This window comes from Amblyomma mixtum, chromosome 7 (assembly GCF_055824585.1).
Source record: "Amblyomma mixtum isolate Tamu chromosome 7, ASM5582458v1, whole genome shotgun sequence".
Lineage (NCBI taxonomy): Eukaryota > Metazoa > Arthropoda > Arachnida > Ixodida > Ixodidae > Amblyomma > Amblyomma mixtum.
Window position 1 is genome coordinate 21,929,276 of NC_143018.1, and position 19,899 is coordinate 21,949,174.

The 19,899-nt window shown below is 45.3% G+C and overlaps 1 protein-coding gene across 1 annotated transcript; it reads left to right on the plus strand.

Moving 5' to 3' along the window:
- The first annotated feature begins 47 nt into the window (after nucleotides 1–47).
- On the plus strand, nucleotides 48–16,198 carry LOC149335220 (uncharacterized). Its single transcript, XM_089551898.1, has 8 exons — nucleotides 48–206; nucleotides 673–2,526; nucleotides 4,992–5,098; nucleotides 6,934–6,974; nucleotides 8,429–8,847; nucleotides 10,313–10,476; nucleotides 10,586–10,626; nucleotides 14,242–16,198. The coding sequence occupies exons 2-8, from the start codon at nucleotides 743–745 to the stop codon at nucleotides 16,042–16,044; spliced, it is 4,359 nt and encodes a 1,452-aa protein (XP_089408024.1). The 5' UTR covers nucleotides 48–206; nucleotides 673–742; the 3' UTR covers nucleotides 16,045–16,198.
- The last annotated feature ends 3,701 nt before the right edge of the window (nucleotides 16,199–19,899 follow it).

Sequence of the window (19,899 nt, forward strand, 5' to 3'; positions counted from 1 at the left end):
TTTACAAGAGCGGAAAACGTAACCGGAAGTCTGCTAGCGCTCTCCGGTAGGTGGTGGAGGCGCGGAGGCGGCAAAAGCAGCAAAACTGACAAACGCGCGGACGGAGTCGCGGAGTCTTGTGTTTTGACGGCGTGGCGGAGGATACGTTGTCTGCGGAGTGAGCGCTTGCACTTCGAGCGTTTGGGAGATCCCGAAACTATGCTCAGGTAAAACGGCGTGTTAACAGCTCGCGTTTGTTGACATGTGAACAGGCATTGGCACAACTGACAGTAATCTTGAAGCTGTGAAGTGGACGAGGTAACATCTACAGTATACTCTCGAAAAGTATATTTTCGAGCACGGCTGTCAATGCACTGCGCGTACGGCGCTGCTCTTGCTGTTTCAATAACGCCTGTTCATTGCGCGCCTCGCGGGCGTGTCGCCTTTCTTTGTACGCATAACTTGTTTGTCCGTTTTATCAATGTGCTGCCATTGTTATGACTGCGGTCACGCGCTGTCAAATAACGGAGTATCGTGGTTTCGCTGCTGCTTGAGAACTGTGTTGGTATTTTTCGTTCGAGATGCATATGAGACCTAAACAGGCTGTCACTGCAACTAACGTACCGAAATTATTCTCTTTTTAATTTTTTTTTTGTCGTATCAGTGTTAACCGTTTCACTTCGCGGTTTTCAGGTGCGAGGACTTCGTCCCGTAATTGTCGGACTGCATCCGCCGAGGCCGTCGTCTCGAGTACACAGGCGCCATGAGCAAGAGAATGTTGGAATTTTTAAAACAGCGCGTCGAGGCAAATCAGGGAATCAAAATTTCTCTGCTGCCGGGGCACCTTTCCCAACTACCGGCAGAAGTCCGCTCAAGATACGGCTCAAACGAACCTGCTATTCGCAAGTTCATGGAAAATCACGCGGAGGTGTTCGTTATTGACAACTCTGGCCGCGTTTTTACACGGCCACAAAACAAACTTCTGCCCACAGCAGCGGATGAGCAGCGTGCTACAAATGACATCTCAGCGCTGTACGATGTGCAAGGCAAAGTGTTGCGCATTTTTAATGCATTTGGATTCATTTCGGTGACGCGTCCAGTCAAAACCACTGTTTACTTCACCGTAAAATGTTTTGAAGACGGCAAGTACAGCAATCTGTTGACCTGCGGCCTTGCTGAAGGCGACAGCGTCGTTTTAGATGCAACCAAAAGTGAAGGACACAAGGCTTCATTCAAGGCAACGCGTGTTATTCTCATCTCCCAAGCTGTTAATTCTGCTTCTAAGCCTCGGCTTTCGGAGGAACAGCTGGCAGATGAGGGCAACAGGCTGAACAATCAGCGTGGGGTTATCCACACTGTAAAGCCAGGCTACGGCTTTATCGTGTTTGGGCCCAAGAAAAAGAACTGTGCATTTTTTCACGGCAGCACCGTGGACAAGGCAATGACCAAGGATAGCAAAAATTTGACGGAGTTTCTCACTGTTGGAGACAAGGTCAGTTTTGATGCCAAGCCGGACGACAAACCCAGCAAGTGGGTCAAATGGAAAGCCACTAGGGTCTGGCGCGCCCCTACTCCAGTGAATAGTGCCTGCAACTCTGACGTTGACAGTGGTGATGAAGTGTTCATGTCAGAGGACGAAGATGAAATCCAAGGATTCCTCAATGACGAGAGTGAACAGGAATCGTCTGATGTGGATGTTGAGGACTACCCTATTGGGTGTCCTGATTGGGAAGATCCGCCACAAAGACCTTCACATCAAGGTGATAAGACTTGTGAAGCTAAGTCCCTTCTAGACTGGCCTGCTCGAAGAAAGGTGTCTGGGATGAAAGGCTTTTTCGTGCCGTACACCGAAAAAACTGGTGTTGTCTTGTGGCTTGACAAGGGTGTCAACGTACAAGTGGTGATCACTACTTTGTACCACATTGGCAAGCAAGTCAAATCCTTCAATGAGCTGTGTCAGGACTCATCTGAGCGTGGCTTGGAGGTGTTCTTCGATGCTGTTGAAGCAGACGACATGTGGGTGGCTACGCTTGTCTGGACGGGTGAACGGCCCGCTAAACTGCATGTCACCCATAGCGAACACATTTTCAACAGTGTTCTTGCCCTGGTGAGGGCAGAAGCTTCTTCATGTGAACGTAGCAGTACGGACGCTGCGCGTCCACTTTCAGCGGCATCCGGAGAGGAGCCATCGGTCACAATTTTTCCCAGTGGAAAGGGAGTTGTGACAAAGGTACTTCCAGGTGCTGCAGTGTGCAACGTGCAGGAGGCTGACAGTGGCAGACAGCTGAAATTCACAAATTTCTATAAAGATGGCTCTGTGTATGTTGAGAATCTAGACAAAATGCTGCAAATAGGCGATGCTGTCTCTGTTGACTACATGGTCGGCACATCCTGTGGCGAAGAATACGTCCACTGCGGCCTTGTCTGGCAGGGGCGCAAGCCACTGGACGCAGCTCAGCTGTCCCCAGAAGACTTTATGAAACAGATAAGCATGAGGCCAGCCCAATGCAGTGCCAGTTCATCGGCCAGCAGCCAAGACCAGCCATCGTAAGTGCCATTGCTTTTCAGCAACCGGGATTCTCAGAAATGCATTCTAAAAGAGCAGAAAAAACAAAACAAAGTTCTGAAAAGTTCTAGTACTTCCTGGTACGTGATGTATGGAAGGTGGGTGGGCAAAACAGCACAGAAAAGCAGAACAGAGTGAGCTAAGAGCACCACTTTCAACTCTCTCTCTCCCATTTTTCCACACTGTCCCTCCTCCCCCTGCCTCTTTTGTGATCATTTACCATCTGGCCAATTTCGACACCCTGCTTCTTAGGGCAGCTCTAGGATTCCTTTTGTTAACAGGTCCCCAACCAGATTTGGTCACTAAGAAAGCATGACTTGTAGATCGGGAAGTTAAAATTGTCTGCAAAGTAATACTGCAAAGTCTGCAAAGTAATGCATGTTGTGATTGACAACAAAAATTCCCTATCAACTTCTTTTCACTTGCACTTCCTATCAACACAGCCATTCATATCTTTTGCCAGGGATAGAACATGGGAAAATCTGCACTGTGCAAATGGTACCTAAAATTGTGTTGATTGATCATCCTGATAGATGGCATGCTTGCATGACAATCAGTTGCATGCACACTGTCTGCTCTTCATTTCTGAACAAATAAAGCTGGCACTCTAGCTTTCTTTCGGGTCTCTTTGGCAATCTTTGGGGCCTGTGGATATTGTTGTATTTTCACTTTATTCATTTGTTTGTTGCGGGTTGATTGCACTATCCTTGCGTGGAGCATTAGGCATGGCTGCATTCTAAATCTGCTCTTCTGTTTACCAGTAATGGGATAGTGCGATCTATCTGCCATGTCTAGGGAATATGTCGTAGCACAGATAGAGTACATGGGGTCGACTTATAAAGAAATTTCAACACTCTCGTAGTAGAATTGTGGACAAGCCTTGCTTGTGGAGGCTAGTTAGTTGCTGAGCATGCTAGATAAACTTGTGTGAAATTGCGTGACTAACAAACAAGTCCTTGCAGGAAATTATCGGGGGACATGTACCTTGCGTGATGCCTTGTAACCGCTGGAGTATGACAGTCTCTTGACAGTAGGCAGATTGGGGGCCCAATAAATTTCCACTGAAATACAATGGAGGTTCGGCACTACGAGGTTCCCTTGTACAGGGTGTTTCACCTAAGACTTTCTGCAATTTTTAAAAATAAGCTATTTGAATTAGATGCGCGCTTTTTCAGGCATAGCATTGTCAGTGGTATAGTACATCATAATGCAGCTAAGACGTGCTAACTAGCAGGCTTGTTAACCAATATTTAATAGTTAACTTTTAAACTATTACCGTTGGGCTCCTTAATTATTGAGAGGCATGTAGCCCACCGTAAGTAATGTCCATATCCGTTTTTAGAATTTCGAGAACGCGATTATCCTCGGCGCTGTGGCCCAACAAATTTTGGCTATTTCGCCGAGTTAGGTTCACTGGAGAGGTTGCTTTGCCTGCAAGCTTCTCAAACCGCGTGTATTTTGGCGCGATGTAGGCAAAATTTGTTGGGCCACAGCGCCGAGGATAATCGCGTTCTCGAAATTCTAAAAACGGATATGGACATTACTTACGGTGGGCTGCATGCCTCTGAATAATTAAGGAGCCCAACGATAATAGTTTAAAAGTTAACTATTAAATATTGGTTAACAAGCCTGCTAGTTAGCACGTCTTAGTTGAATTATGATGTACTACACCGCTGACAATGCTATGCCAGAAAAAGCGCGCATCTAATTCAAATAGCTTATTTTTAAAAATTGCAGAAAGTCTTAGGTGAAACACCCTGTATATTAACATTTCTGGCACTTTGTGCATGAATTTTACTGCTTTATGTTTTCTCACATTCGTGATTCGCTGCAGTGCATCTTTATTTATTTACACTGCAGTTTTACCTCTACATGGTGGTTGAGAATTGTGCCATTTAAAAGATGAACAGTGCGCCGTAACAGAGGGACAACTAAAGGCAGGTGCTGCACTTTGCTGTTGAATGCAAGATGCAGCTGGAGTGGCTGGATTTTGGTGGAGTCAAAATCCTCGGATGCATGAGTGCTGAGATTTGGCTGCGCTTAAAGTAACCCAGAGTGGCCGAAATTGACCTGAAGCCCTCCAGCTGTCTTTCTTATGGTGCACAGGGTAGCTTGGAGGCAAAAAAATACATGCATTAGCTCTGTGTTAGCGAAATTGGTGAGGCATGCAAATAGCTGAGTGGTCACAAGGCTGTGCTGATATGAAATCTAAATCCCAGTGAGTGGTCATTGTCGTGGCTATTGTCTCAAAGTTCATTTCTCGCATGGGTGTGGCTGGCGAAACACGAGTACGTGGCTTCCTCGCTAGATCACATTTAGGGTGCACTCATTGCTTGCCCTAGGTCACGCAAATGTGGCCCAGTTTCACTTACTGAAGCTGCACATCGTACAAGATCTACTGTAGTATCAACGGATGCTAATGATGCAACACCTGATGGTACCGCAGCTCCAGTTCTGCTGGATCGGTCCCCCCTGCAAAGCAGGAGAATGGCCTGCACTTGCCTTTGGACCAGTCTTCCTCAGATCAATTGCGGCGAGAGGCTCCAGCCGCTGGTGAGGATGCCTCTACACAGATTTATTTATATATTGTTGCCAGCCTGAGAAGTTGCTGCTCAAAGGACAATAATACCCGTGCCACACGCTCACAAGAAATGGCAGTAAATGCTTAAGGCCTTAAGTTTGTTAATGCCATTATTTTCGGAGTTGGTGCTACACGTCCACATTTAATGCCATTATCGAAAGTGACGATGACGATAACGCTTGCAAGGTAGTCAAAAGTTTCATCTGAATATAAACATTCCTGATGAGCACAATATATGGGGAATGTTGTTCAAATGTAGTATAAAAACGATTTTCCAGAAAATACAGCTGTTCCTGCTTTACAAGTCGAAAAAGTAGCCATAAACTCGCATGTCAGCACCCAAGTCGAGAGTAGCTGTCAATAAGGCTGGTTAAAATGGCGCCCTTCGCACCGAAAATGCGGTATAGATGCCTCATCTGACTGAAAGTTAAGAATTAAGCATTTCCTACTGGTTAGGAAGTTGTTACTAACAAAGCTGCATGCTTTTCTGCGTGTGGAATGGGAACGAGAGTACGCATGGCACAGGCGAATGGGTTGTGGTGAACTCGGTAGGTCGCGAATGGCAGTAAGGCTAATGCCATTAAATTTATGCGTGTGACACCACACGAATGCCATTAAAACTTAAGGCAGTAAGCACTTAATGGCATTAAATCTGTCCGTGTAGCACGGGAATAAGAGGTATACAATGCTAAAGAAACAAGACAAGGGTCAGGCAGGGTGCCGTAACCCTTTCGTACGTCTTGTTCCTCCCACACTGCGTGAACCATACTGTGTTCCATTGCTAGCTGGTTAAAACTGCTAACATGCTGAAAGGCTTTAGCCTCAGTGCTAATATTGGCCTTGGTGGGGCCTATGGCATGGGTGACACGGCTTTTGCCTCTTGGTCACATGAAATGATTGCGTGGCTGCAGTGTCAGACCTATGCCTGCTAATTTCCTGATTTCATCATTGTGCTGTATGCTCTGTCGAATTGGACTATGTTTACCTACAAATGGAAGACGCAAATTGACAGAGCGTGTTCTATCTGTATTCTGTCTCTATATCCCTGATGGTTTTGACTCGGACCATATGTCAACTTGCTGAAGTCAACTCTTTATTTAGCCTTTTACGATCTCCTTGTCGAATTATTAATTTGTCATCACTGCTACTTAAGTAGGAAGGAAGTCAGCAGTCACTAAGACCAAGGAAAGAAAGGGGGATTTTTTTTTTTTCATTTGTGGTTTATTCACTGGGAAATTAGTAGTGTAACCGTTTTTACCTTAAAGATTAATTTACAAGAAAGTAGAAGACATCTTGAGAAATCAGTGGCAATCTTGCATATTCTGCACTTTGCGTTGACAAAGGCCATCCTTTTCCAGTTTTTCTTTGCAAAATATGGTAAATAGATTGCTGCTGGTACATTTGAGCTTTCTTATTTCCTTTCCCCATCACTTCGAAGCGGTGGGCTAAGGCCCAGGTTCAGAGTTCCAGTTTTCATATAGATATATGAATACAAGTCCACGTGTTGTTCTTGCTTTTGAAGTTACCATCAGGCAGTCCGTGAATTATTCAACTAACTGGCTGGAACAGTGGGGAAACTAGAAAAAATGATATTCCACGCAGTGACTGTTGGAAGTGGCGGGTGTGTGTGGCACTTGTCACCTCTCTTCATGTTCTGTGTCCTTGCACAGCTCATTGAACCTTGCTCCTGTCTTTTTTTCTAAGAAGCCATCATATCGGCAATTTTCAGTGCACTGTACTGCCTCTGCTGTGTACAGTCATTCCAGGCGAAGAGTACTGTTATGCTCATTGACATTTTGTCTTCCAGGGACCACCGTGCCAACGCAATCTGGCGTGCGCAGTTTAAATGTAAGCCTGCGTCAACCCAGTGCATGTTGCCAGGGCATGCCACCTCCTTCCTGTGTGTCTCTTGCATGTGGCTCTCGCGAGAACCTCTTTGCCTGGTCCCATTCTTTGCGCATGTGCCCAGCAGCCTGGGGACACCTTTAATTCAATTCCTGTCGCTTGGCTCCTTTCCCTGCCTTCTCCATTTTTCCTGAATGTTGCACAGAATGAAATGCTGACCCATGTTCTACTTTCTGCCTCTAGTCAGATGCTGTGGCAAGAATGCAGTGGCAAATGTGCCCCTTAAAGGAGGCCCTGCAACCACTGATGTCGGCCTTTGTTCTGACGTTGTTTTCTCTTGCTAACTTGGCATTAAAAGTGGCTGACGGGTGCTGGGAGGCTTGGCACAGTTGGTCAATGTCATTGGTTGGCAGGCTTCCTCGGAGAGGTGTTTGCAACTTCATTCCCAGTTCTATCCATCGCTTGATGTCTGCCTGATCAAGAAAAAAAAAACAACAAGATTTCAGTGCTGGCCTGCCCACTCTGTCCCCATGCTGGCTTGTGACTTTTTTTGAGGAGCTGTCGGTAACTACAGTAAAACACACTACCGTTTGTTAGCTGTAGGTTTTGTAACACAAGTTCAGCACTTCGCTGGCATTTCAGATTTTCAGAGTAGAATGGACATGATAAAAAACTAAAAAGAATGTTCTTACAGTAAAATGGCCCATACCATGTTAGTTTCTTTGTTGTTTATTTTGTTAATTTTTCCCTCACTTGGACCTGGTTTCCAGCCAAGCCAACTAAGGGAGGACCCTGGTCTTTGAAAAAAAAAAAAAAATTAATGGTCACAATTATACAATCTTCAAGGAACATATATTTTTGTGTGCTGATTCTGAATATGTCTTTTAGTTTTAAAACAAGTCCTTGTGCACTTATACGATATGTTATGCAATATTTTGGACAGAGCTTTTAAGAAACTTGCCTAAATGCATGGCATTACTTTTTCATGATGTCACATCAAGGAATGCAATAAGGGTAAAATCATTACCTTGGCTATCATAGAACTTGAGTTATAGGGTTTTTAGGTTGCCACCTACAAACATGGATGCAAACTTTCTTCCCATTTCCGAAGTGGCAACTTCATAACTGAAGATATGATCCCTGAAGGTTGCATAATTGTGACTTCATTGATTAAAACTTTTTTCAAAGACCAGGGTCTCCCCTTACAGACCAGCTAGACCTGGAGTTTGGGAGCTGTCTCAGTAGAGCATATTATTATTTCAAAATACTGCAGGCCAGCATGTTTGGCCCATGCAGGAGGGGCTATTATGCAAAGCATGAAAACAGTGGCACAAGAAACAGCATTTCACGAGGTTGCCGACATTAAGAGATGCAACACTCATTCACTCAAATGATGTTCAAGAGTTTTACCAATGCTTGAGCAACTCTGCCTTTCTTTCTCTGCATTTCTCTGGCAGGGGGATGTTGTTCAGTCAAGAAAGAAACGTGCAGCCGCGGCAGCTCCCTTGAAGGAGCCTTCGATTTCGGTCTACCCGAATGCAAAGGGGACCGTCACGCAAGTCCTCGACTGCTTCGCGACGGTCAAGGTCAAAGAGGCGGAGAAAACACGCGAGGTAGAATTCTCCATCGACTGCTTCTACAAGGACGGTGTCATAGTCATGGACGACCTCAAAGAGGTTCTTGGTGTAGGAGAGGAGGTCTCCTTGGACTACATGGTGGGTGACACGGGTCGCAAGGAGGTTGTCCGCTGCGACCTTGTCTGGCTGGGCAAGAGGCCACACAACGCGCACTGCCTCGGCCCAGATGACTTTGCCAAGGAACTTGACATTGCGCCACCTTCCGCTGGTGTCACAGTCTCCGTCGACGACCTTTGCAGGCAGGTTGCGGGTGGCCGTCTCAGTGGCAATTTTTCTGTCTCACTACTTGGTGTGTAATTCAGTTTGTTTGGTCATGCGTGGATGCAATAAATTCAATTATCATTACATTCCAGTTTCCATCCTCCTTCATTATTAATTTTTTTTTCGGAGGAGGAGGTGGGGTGAAATATGAAAGTATCTTGGCAGGTAACAACAAACCTCTTATGATGTGACAGCTGTACCAGCATTGAACAACTTGCGGCAAAATACATTTATAGCATGTAGGTGGCACACATTTGTGCAGTTGTTCATACCTTTTCCAAACAGTTCACAAAATATTAATCAGTAAGAGCCATGTCATGGTAAATGGATATCTGTCTGCATGAGCAGCCTGCAGATGTAAAAGCAAAAGCAAAATGGGTACATAAATTTGCATGCACAGTTACAAGAGCTTTCATAAACAAAAAGTTCAAAATATCTGGTGCATACAACAATTTTTTACTACTGCGACAGTCCGTACTGACAGTTGTACGGACAGTTGTATGCATTTCAGAGCCTGACTGCAGTGCTAATTGCTGATCAGCAAATGTTAGCCTGGTGCAATGTTCCATTCCACCGAATTGATAGCAAGTTTCGGACCCTTCTGCTACACAAAGAAAGTAAGCAGAGGTAGAAGCACTGAGAGAGGTTGGTTTCTGTGTCTGTCATCTTTCCTTGCATTGCGCAGCACTAATATGTGCAGGAGAAAGGAGGGCACAAATCAAGTGTAGACTTTCACCTTGGTTTTAAATCTTATCTTCAACAGGCTTGTCCAGGCTGCATCACCCTTGTGTAAAGCACCTGAGCAGTGCACTGCCCTATAAACAAAGAGGCACAGTGCAGCCTTCGGTTGGTTTGTGAGGCCGTGTTTGTGCAGAAGAAGAGCGGCATAGACCTGAGCACAACCACTTAAGCCAAGCATTATGGTTTGCTGTCCAGTTTCAGATTTTATCAACTGGTACACATTGCTCGACTGCTCTACAAAAAGGGTGACGCAGACTGTGCAGTTGCAATCAGAATATTTATGGAATAGAATAAATATGGACTGCGCTCCAGCAGTCAAACTCTTCTGGCACTTTGTGTACTGGAAATTAATGGCAGTTTGATACTTCTGCAAGTAAATTTCACTAGTGCATAAATGCAGCAAACTTTTCTGTTTCCATTAAGCAGTGTTGGAAAAGTTTAAATGCTGTAGTGTGGTCCATATCATTCTATTCATGACAGTCCAGATATGTGTGAGCTGTCTTCATTCCTTGAAGAAGCAGACACGTATGAATGAAATAAATTTATTTCTAATGCATGCACTTTGTTCTCAACTCTACAGAGGTAGCTTGCAAGGCTACTCAAATTTATCGACTATTTTTTAGCCATATTTTTTTTTTCTTAACCGTCCAGTTATTTTAATTTCAGTGGTACAATTTACACTCTCAATTCTTTTGGTTGCAGTGGCTGGCAGCAGGAAAGTCTACTAGAGAACAATTTGGCAGCTCCAAACCGGCAACAGCATGTTAGTGAAGACAATACATGTGAATTGGAAGTGAACACGTTTTTGCCAAAGCAGTCCCCCAAGCAAGCTGCAGAGAACATCAAGCAGTCTCCAGTGCCAGCAGGTGAGGCTGAGTCAGTTTGGTTAGGGTTTTGTTGATACATTGTGTGTGGCTTACGAGATGAATGCTTCATATACGGCACTAATTCTTTTGCCTCTTCTATTCCTTGCAGAGTCTGTTGACAGTCCCCGTCATGTTGCATCTAGCATTCATGTAAGTCGTGTCCCACCCTGCATATGATGTCTTTTTATTCCTGGTAGCTTTAGGCATTGCATAGCTAGCAGAAAGTTTTAAAAAAAGTTTGGAAGAAGAAAATTCTCAGTGCTCTCCCGCACTGTGGATGTAAGACGTGTCGTATCTGTTGCTGAAGACTTATCTGTTGCTGATCGTATCTGTTGATCGCTGATTGTATCTGTTGCTGATCGTGATGTTGCTGAAGTCGTATCTGTTGCTGAAGCTACCTTTAGTGCAGGTAGCTTGGCTTTGGACGCAGTTGTTGTATTAAATACCTGAATATTGTTGCTATGATTGTTGTTAATGTCACCGTCGCATCCCCAAAATCGTACACTGCACAGGTAATGGACAAAATTCACATGCTCGATCTTTGTTCGTGTCCCTTTGGAGTGTACCTTACTAAGCACCTCTTGTTCCTATTCATATGCGTGTGAAATGCAAAAACACTCTCATTAGCAACTGCTGTGCTGGTGTGAGTGAAATTTCTTGCTTTTCGCAAGACAGGTGTGGTGAGGCTACAGAACTGAGCCTCTCATTCTCTTCACGGGGGCCCTCAGCCTCACGAGCAAGAGCTTGAAGATCCTGGCGTCTTTCACTGGACGGTTCTTCTTGGCAAGGCTGCACAGTAGAACCCCGCTGTTACATTTTAAGGCGGAAGCCTTTAATGCCTCATCGTTGTAAGCAGAAGTTGTCGACAGAAATGTCACGCTTTTCAGTTGGCCGAAACGGTCGTGACGTCACAGTGCGCGAATTTCAAACGGGGCCAATTGTACTTTGGCTACTAACCATGCAACCAATTAAAGGGATCGTATAGTGATGCTCCAAGTTAGTGGGACTTACTTAACCAATTAGCCTAATTAACCTTTCTAGTCAGACCAGATAAATAAATAAAACTGAGAAACTGAGTAGGAAATTGGCCGAGCTCGGGAATCGAACCCCGGTCTCCGGAGTGCGAGACGAGCACGCTACCACTCCGCCATGCCAGCTCGATGGTTTACAATGAACAAAAGCGCGTCTAGAGAATATGGTGTTCACTCTCATCTTCCTCCCTTCCAGTTACAGCGAGGTTTAGGTGTCCACCGAGATATGAGAGACAGATACATTTCCTTTCCTCAAAAACCAATTTACCAATAAGCAAGGCGTAGAACCTTTCCTCAAAAAGCGTTGCATTCAAAGGGCAATGCATCACGCCGAATGGGTGGTGGTGTTCTGTGGACTGCCTGGCAGCGCTACAACACGCTGTTGCGTTCCACTCCTAAAGGCAAAGATTAAGCATCATTAATTGGCAGTTAATTTATGCACCAACAGAATGTAAAGTGAACAATCGCGTAGCAGAATGCAGCACTCAGGCTTTCGCCTTTCACCACTTTAGCCACTAAAGTTCCTCGTAATTTTTTCTTTGGACTGAGGCAAAAAAAGTGATGCCATCCAGGAGACTTAGTAGCCAGGAAGCACGCATAGTTGTCTGGCACCTTTCTAACGTGAGGGAGTTAAAGCTCGTGAGGCGGAAAAGACGGCAGCATTCGCTTTTTGTCGCCGAAGTCTAAGGCTGCCTTGGCTCTATTGTGTTGTTAGTGCATGAAAAATCTCAGGATCACCAGCGGCAGAGGCCACCAGGAGCGCTGTGAGGGAGTGTGATGTCATCTTTCGTCCTTGAGAAAGCGGAGTTGAAAGCTTCCATTGCACACAGGGTATGGGGGGCTCTAGGAGCAGTGTGGAGTGATGCCATCATGTGGATGGTATAAAGGGTGGATGCTATTACATTGCACTCTTAAGGTGGTGCTTAAGCATCTCCCAGGGTTGTTTGTTTATTTTCCTCCTTGTATGGGCAACAAGCTTCTCTGGAATTAGCACGGCTTTTGTGGCTGTCACGACCATTCACATGCACAGAATGTCCTAAAAGCCCTGTGATGGCTCTCTTTCTGCCTGAGCAGCAGGAAGGCACTAGCGATGTTGAGGCATGCATGCACACCTCTGTACTGTTTTCGCAGCATTCGCTTTAATCCTACACAATCCTTGTCTATTTTAACCTAGAAATTGTGGTTTTAAAGCTCCAGGCAACAAGGCAAACCCACCTAACAGGTACGTGCCTCAGAGCCAACCTGCACAACTGCATCTTGTTCAGCGCTGCCCACGTGGCATTTGCCGCGGTATAGTTTTGTTTTCGCGCCTTCGTCGTGGGTGCAACACGCTAGAAGCCATCTATAATGTGGTGGCAGCCGCGCAGCCGCGGGACTGTAGAGTCCCGCTTTGGCTGGAGTGTTGTCGCCATTTTTAAGTGTGCTAAGCATAAGCTGTCAAAGTATTGATTGCGGGGTTAAAGCACTGCGCAAAGCGACATTCGCAATGTGGCATATGGGAATGGTATCATAGTTGCAGTGTAACAGCTGAGCTTGCATTGCATGTGTTCCTATGGGGGCCTTTACGGGGCAGCAGGCAGGCAGGCAATGTGATGAACTTTTTTGCTTGCGCTGCAACAAAGAGGGCCTGAAGGAGGGCTGTAATCCCGAAGTGGAATTGGCACTGGCGGAGGTCAGCAGCATTTCCACTGGCCATAGAAGTGCTACAGGCCAAAGCAAAAGAACTGGCTGGAGAGCGAGGCATTCCACAGGATTAGTGAAACACGCGAGCTAACTCAACAGACCGTGTCAAGTGCTTGTTGCGAGGTAGCTAGCTAGATCGCTGCAGTCTGGGTTGACATCCCAGAAAGCTTGGCTGCATGCTCAATCTGAAAGCGCAGAATTTCCAATGCACTAGACAGCGCGCAAGATTGTGCAGTAATCAGGAGGTCAGCTGTGACTAGGAAAAGTGAGCGGGGGAGCAGGTTCGTGGAAATAAATGTCATTTGCGTGTTGTCCCTGCTGTCATTCTCAATAATTTTTTTGGCCAGCTTATATTGGAGGAATTTTTTTTTTTTCCTTGAACTTCTTGGTCTCGGCTTAGCTGCACATTTTGCTTAGAAAATTTCCTCGTGCACTGCCTTTGCATTCCACGTATTGGGGCACGGGTCTTAGTCAAGTCTTCTTCTGGCTTTTTGCCCATGCCCCAAACATTCCTGAGATGTTGAGTAAACATTGTGTCACATTGTATTATGGCTGGCCTAGGTTCGAGTAAATACGGTACTTGAGGATCTTGCCATCTTTCATGGGCAGTCTTAAGCTCGAGTGCCCTGCACCTTGGGGGTTCACATGCACCTTGCATTTGTCCTCGGCCAGTGCGTACAGAGAAGGCCTCTGCAGTCCTCCTGTGACGTCACCGCACATTGCAGTTGACATTGCACTTTTTGATTGAAATTGCAGTTGCACTGTTTGTTTAGTTACTAAGGTAGCTTTTTCACTTGGGTGCAGAAAATTTCATCGCTATCTGTTTGAGGCTGCTTAAGAGAACCTTTTCTCCATTTCTATCTGAAGCAGCCTGAAGCAGTGCAATCATTGCATACTTATGCAGTGGATGGGAAATGGCAGTTTATGTAAAGCAAGTTGAATGAGTGCAATTATATATCACCCAACTGCTCTCTAGCTCACAGATTGACGTGCTGCTTTTATGTGAAGTTTTCCTAGTTTCTCAGTAACCGTAAAATTCTGCTGTGTTCAGGACGAGACTCTGCTTCGACTCATCAGGACAGTTGTCGAGGAGTACCAAGCCAAGTTGCGAGAAGAACTGCAGAAGTGTATGCAGACATTCATGGAGCGTCCAAAGGTCATAGTGGTGTGTGACGCTGAAGCGCAGACCGACAGAGAGGACACTGCTGTGACCTTGAGCTCTTGTGGAGACCAGACGCCTCCTTTCTTCAGCCCATGTAGCAGCCCAAGCAAGGAGCTGGATTCTGTGCACGTGCCGGTCACTGACAGTACCTCCCAGCCTTCAGATGACTCCAGTCTTCTGCAGCCGGGTGCCATGAGCTTTGGTGCTTTTCAACTAGTTGAAGCATCAACTGTGCCAACTGGGTTAACCGCTTCCTTGTGGTCAGATGATGCTTCTGATGTACCGATCACTGACAGTACCTCACAACCATCGGCTGACACCAGTCTTCAACCGGGTGCCATGAGCTTTGGTGCTTTTCAGCTAGTTGAAGCATCAAGTGCGCCAACTGGGGTGAACGCTTCCTTGCACCCAGATGGTGCTTCTGATGTACCGGTCACTGACAGTACCTCACAGCCACTTGCTTTCCTGGAAAGTGAATCCACGCTGCATTCGGTCAAGGCTTCAGAAACAATTGGCACCATTTCTCAGCCGGCGGAAGCTTTGGATGCACAGGTTGTCAGTGTTGAAAATCTGGCTGCTGACACTGCTTTGCATGCCACAGAGTTGTCACACAGGCCATGCACAGAAAGTGAAGCACTGCCATCTTTTGAAACGATGAACAAAGATCCTTCATGTGCCAAGGTCTCTACGAATGAACCAGCTGCATATGAAACTTTTGTCGTACAGGCTGCAGGCTCGTGTGTGCCAGCAAACAACAGTGTCTTAGAACTGTCTGCACCACTCAAAACTGAAGCCAGCTGTGATAGTTTACATGAACATCATCGTGACGGGGATACCGCACAGCCTTCGGACGCACTGTGTGCACCAGATTGTGAGATTGCACCAGTTTCAGGCGAGGCCATTTTTGAGGCAGACGGACGGTCTGCTGAAAAGAGCCTGTCAGGCTTGTCTGAAGAACCCGTCAAGGTTCCTGTAGACGCCAGTGTTTCACAACCAGTGGGCTCAAAGAACTTGCTTGTTGAAGATGGCGCTCGTTCTCAATCATCGAGTGCATTGGATGCACCGTGTGAAGAACCCAACAAGGTTCCTGTAGACAGCAGTGTTTTGCAACCAGTAGACTCCGAGAGCTTGCTTGTTGAAGATGGCTCTCGTTCTCAACCACCGAGTGCATTGGATGCACCGTGCGGAGGAGGCACCAGCATCCACCTTGTTGAGGAGTTTGGTACAGTGCAGGCTGAGGAAGGCAGTTCTCACCTTAGTGATAAAAGCAGCACAGAGCCCTCAAAGATGGTGCATGCACCAGATTATCACATTGCTCCTCTGTCAGCTGATGCAGATTTCAAGGCGGAAGGGACATCAAACAAACCATCCTCTGAGAATATGTCACTCTTGCCTGATTCTCCTGACAGAGCTCTTGTAGATACCAGCGTTCTACACCCGGTGGAATCTAAGAGTTCAGCGGTTGAAGACAACAGTGTTTGTTCACAACCAGGTGCAAGTACATCAGACGCAATTTGTGAACGCACCAGCGCCCGCCTCGGGCAGGCACCAGGTACAGTTGGTGCTGGTGACTTTTTCACCGCTCAAGAGGAAGTAGCTTTTCCTTCAGACGGACCAGAAAATGCTTCCAGTGATGTTGCACTGCTTGAGACTCGGAAAAGTGTGGAGCCGCCTGCAGATAACATTTCATAGTAGTTGGTTTCCCAGGATGTTGAATGAATGCTTCACAGTGTGATTATCTTTTTTTTTTCATGCAAAGGCAGCAGCTTTTTTTTTTGCTTGTGTGTGTGCTTTTGAGTGCAGTTATTGGTACTGTCAGTAATAAAAAGTTGTGTGGATCCTTAAATTTGCTGACCTGCAGTGTCTTGCATTAGGTTTGTGACTGGCCCTTTGCAGTATGCTTCCAGTATCACACAGAGTACCAGCATGGTTCTTGAGAATGCATGCAAGCACAACATGCATTTGGGGTGACTGATCTTAGCATAGAAAGTAGTTATGATATGAATTATTGTTCTTGCCTCCAATGGAAGTGCAGTACTTTATTACCCATCCATTGGCAGTGGTTGTTCTGATCACTGAATTAGAGCACTGGTAAGAAATTTTTTTTTTTTTTTTGACACTGATGTGGCCAAATACAGGCTAACCGTAATGCATCCAGAACGTTTTCCAAATCTATAGGTCTAAGCATTGCCGCCAAGCTCATTAAAGCTAGCAGTTCACGCAGTAAAATACTTTTGCAGCTTCTGTCTAAGGCAAGCAGTTATGTTCTGGCAGGCTCGGATTCAGAGAAGCATATTTGTACTAGAATGCACTGTGTGGCATACTCTGTGGCATAGGTGAGGGCATGTTTGATTGAATATTTGTCAAGCTAACCGAGTTGGCTACATCCCGGTTAAATTCATGGCAACACTGGCGAAGTGGATGTGTTCAGTGGAGATGCGTTTACATTAGATGGCGAAAAATGTAAACTTGGCAAAAGCTGGTTGCAAGGCAGCAGCTTTTAGAAAAGGAGGTAACCTATCCCAAGAACATGTTGCCATCCAGAAGCATCACTCAGAGTGTCGTTGGAGACTCCAAGAAGTGCAAGATGCTGCAAGCAATGCAAAGGCTGATCTAAAGGCCACTGAGTCCATAAGAATCGAGAGTAGTAATTATGCTATTAGACTGCTAGTTTTAAAAGGCGAAGGAACACACCGTGTCACAGACATTCCAGACTTTCTGGTATCAGCAATGTTTTGAGAATTGTTCAGTAAAGTCTATTAATGCACATGCTATGCATCAGTGCTAATGCCAGAAATAAAACCGGATGGGAATGCCCTTGGTTCAGTGTTCTGCAAGACTTAGTCAAAAGAACTTGTAAAATATGCTGAAATCAACTCTGACCAAGCTCCTGTGTTCTAGAAAAGCCGGTGCATAATTTTGTACACTTTACCATACTATTTATAATTTGCTCTTCTCCAGACTTCCTGCATTAAACTAATCTGTTACATGACATATGAAATTTGCTGCAAAAGTTTTTGCAAGGAAAAGGTTATATCAGATGTTATTACCCACACAACGAGAAAAGTTTCCCATTAGCAGGTGAAAAACTTGCTCCTTTCGCAGTTCAGCAATAAAGCTGCCGATGTCAAGAGCTAGTTCTGCTTTTGGCTGCGGTCTTTCTGTATTGCCGCTTACCTTGTTTTTATTGTGGTGCCTCTAGTGAGGCTGGACAGCAGCAGGCTTTGGTGCTTTGTTTTGACTGAAGGTTTTCATTAGGAAAAACACAAGGTAAGCTCATCTTTTACTTAGCTGTTAGTGTTATTACTTAGCTACGTTACCTTGAAAATCTTGCTTACAATGCATTTCCACATTTCTCTACATCTGCATTAACAGCTGAGGTGCCAACCATTGAGGACATCTGTCCTATACACGGGTTGGTGGTTCTCCTTCGACTGGGCTCCCAGTACAGAGTACGTGACAGCAAAAATAGCTACACTGTCTCCTCTGCCTTGATGGAAAGCAACATTGATTTTACATTCTGAAGCTACGGAAGGTTTGAAGAGATGCCATAAACCAAAGCATTTATTTTAGTACAGTCTAGCCTGTTTTTAGAACGAAGCCACTTATAGCGAAATAGCGGTTATAACGAAGGGATTTCAATTTCCCATTCCCATTTTTGCATTTTCAATACATTTTGGGTCCGGTTTTAACGAAGTAAATAAGAGCGCGTCAGCGGATATAACGAAGAGATTTAATACCAACCGAAAAATAATCTGCCAATCAACACATTTTTGCGTCCTTGAGACGATTTTTTCCGAGAAAATAAGAGCAAAATTCGGCTGACGGCGTCCTTTCGTAGCGCCTCCGACAGCGAATGCGACGATGCTAGTTGTGCCCCTAAGCCGTTCACCTCCGCAGCGGCCATCGCAGCTGTTGACACGCTACGGATGTACCTCGGGAGTCCGGAGTTCGACCAGATCTTTGGTTCGCAGTTGGATGGTATGGAAGCCGCAATCCTGAAGTCCGCACTCGCGAAACGTGTTCAGGGGACGCTGGACGACTTCTTTCAGCGGCAATAAATCGGTATGCCGATGTTTGCATTTTTTTTTCGTAGTCCGCATATTACGAAATAGCGGATATAGCGAAGTGATTTTCGATTCCCGCCGACTTCGTTATAACCGGGCTAGACTGTACTTTCTTTTTCATCTACGTGATGTAGCCAATCAAGAACAAGAACTCTTTAACATTGTGAGCTGTAACATATATATAAATGGCATGTAATGTCTCGCACCTCCATGCAGGCTCCGAGATGCATTGCAGTACATATTTATGCTTGGTTAATTCTGTGTGTGAGCGAAGTCCTCTCGCATGCACCAAAGCCTTAGTAAGTGGACGTTGTCATAGTTGCTGTCACATGCTCATCAAGACCGTTGACACACATTTGCAGTTACATATATAGCCTCTGTGCATGCTTGCTGAGGCATAATTCGTGCAGGAAGAAAAAAAAAACAGTAGTGCTGAAAATACAACACATTTGTCATGCAGTTGCATTTTTGCATAACAGCCGAACAGACATTAAGTTGCTTGAGACTGTTATTAAGCATGCCAGTCTCTGCAGTAATTATCCATAAACCTAAGCAAATATTGAGTCATAGTTGCTGTCACATGCTCATCATCAAGACCGTTGACTCACATTTGCAGTTACATATAGCCTCTGTGCATGCTTGCTGAGGCATAATTCGTGCAGGAAGAAAAAAAAAACTAGTGCTGAAAATACAACACATTTGTCATGCAGTTGCATTTTTGCATAACAGCCGAACTGACATTAAGTTGCTTGAGACTGTTATTAAGCATGCCAGTCTCTGCAGTAATTATCCATAAACCTAAGCAAATATTGAACAAAAACAGTTCTGACAGGTTCATGTACCAACAAAAAAGCATACTGTGTGCCTAGGTTAGGTTTTGAAGTACAGGTAAGTACAGACTTTCAAGAGAAAGAACTCGACGCGTCGCATGTGTCAATTTTAGCACAGCAACTAAAACGCCCGGTGCACCTTGCTTGCAGGTAACGGAAGCTCCGCTGAAGTACACATTCACGGTGAGGGACGCCGTAGCAAAGTGCTCTGGATTAGTTTTGACCTTGCATTTCACAGCACACTGGTGCCTTTCGCCTTCATCGAAGCACGGCCAGTACTGAACCCGGGTCATCAGCTCAGTACCGAGCGCTAGCTCCAATCACTGAGCCGGCACGGCGGGTGTAGAAAAAGTACTGAAAGTCCTCCGAGGATTTGTATGATTTTATATATATATATATATATACACACACACACACATACATACATATATATACAGGGTGCCCCAGCTAACTTGGACCAAGATTTAAAAAAAAAACTAAGCGTTCTTGAGAACTGAAAGTGGTTGGATGCTGTTAGGGTTTATCTAAATTTACAGTACCATTTTTTTCGCTCCTCCTATTCGAATAATTGTCGAAATAAATAAATAAACTTTTTAAATATAGCTTGAAACGTTCAGGCGCCAGTAGGAAAGTTGTGGAGCTCCACAAAT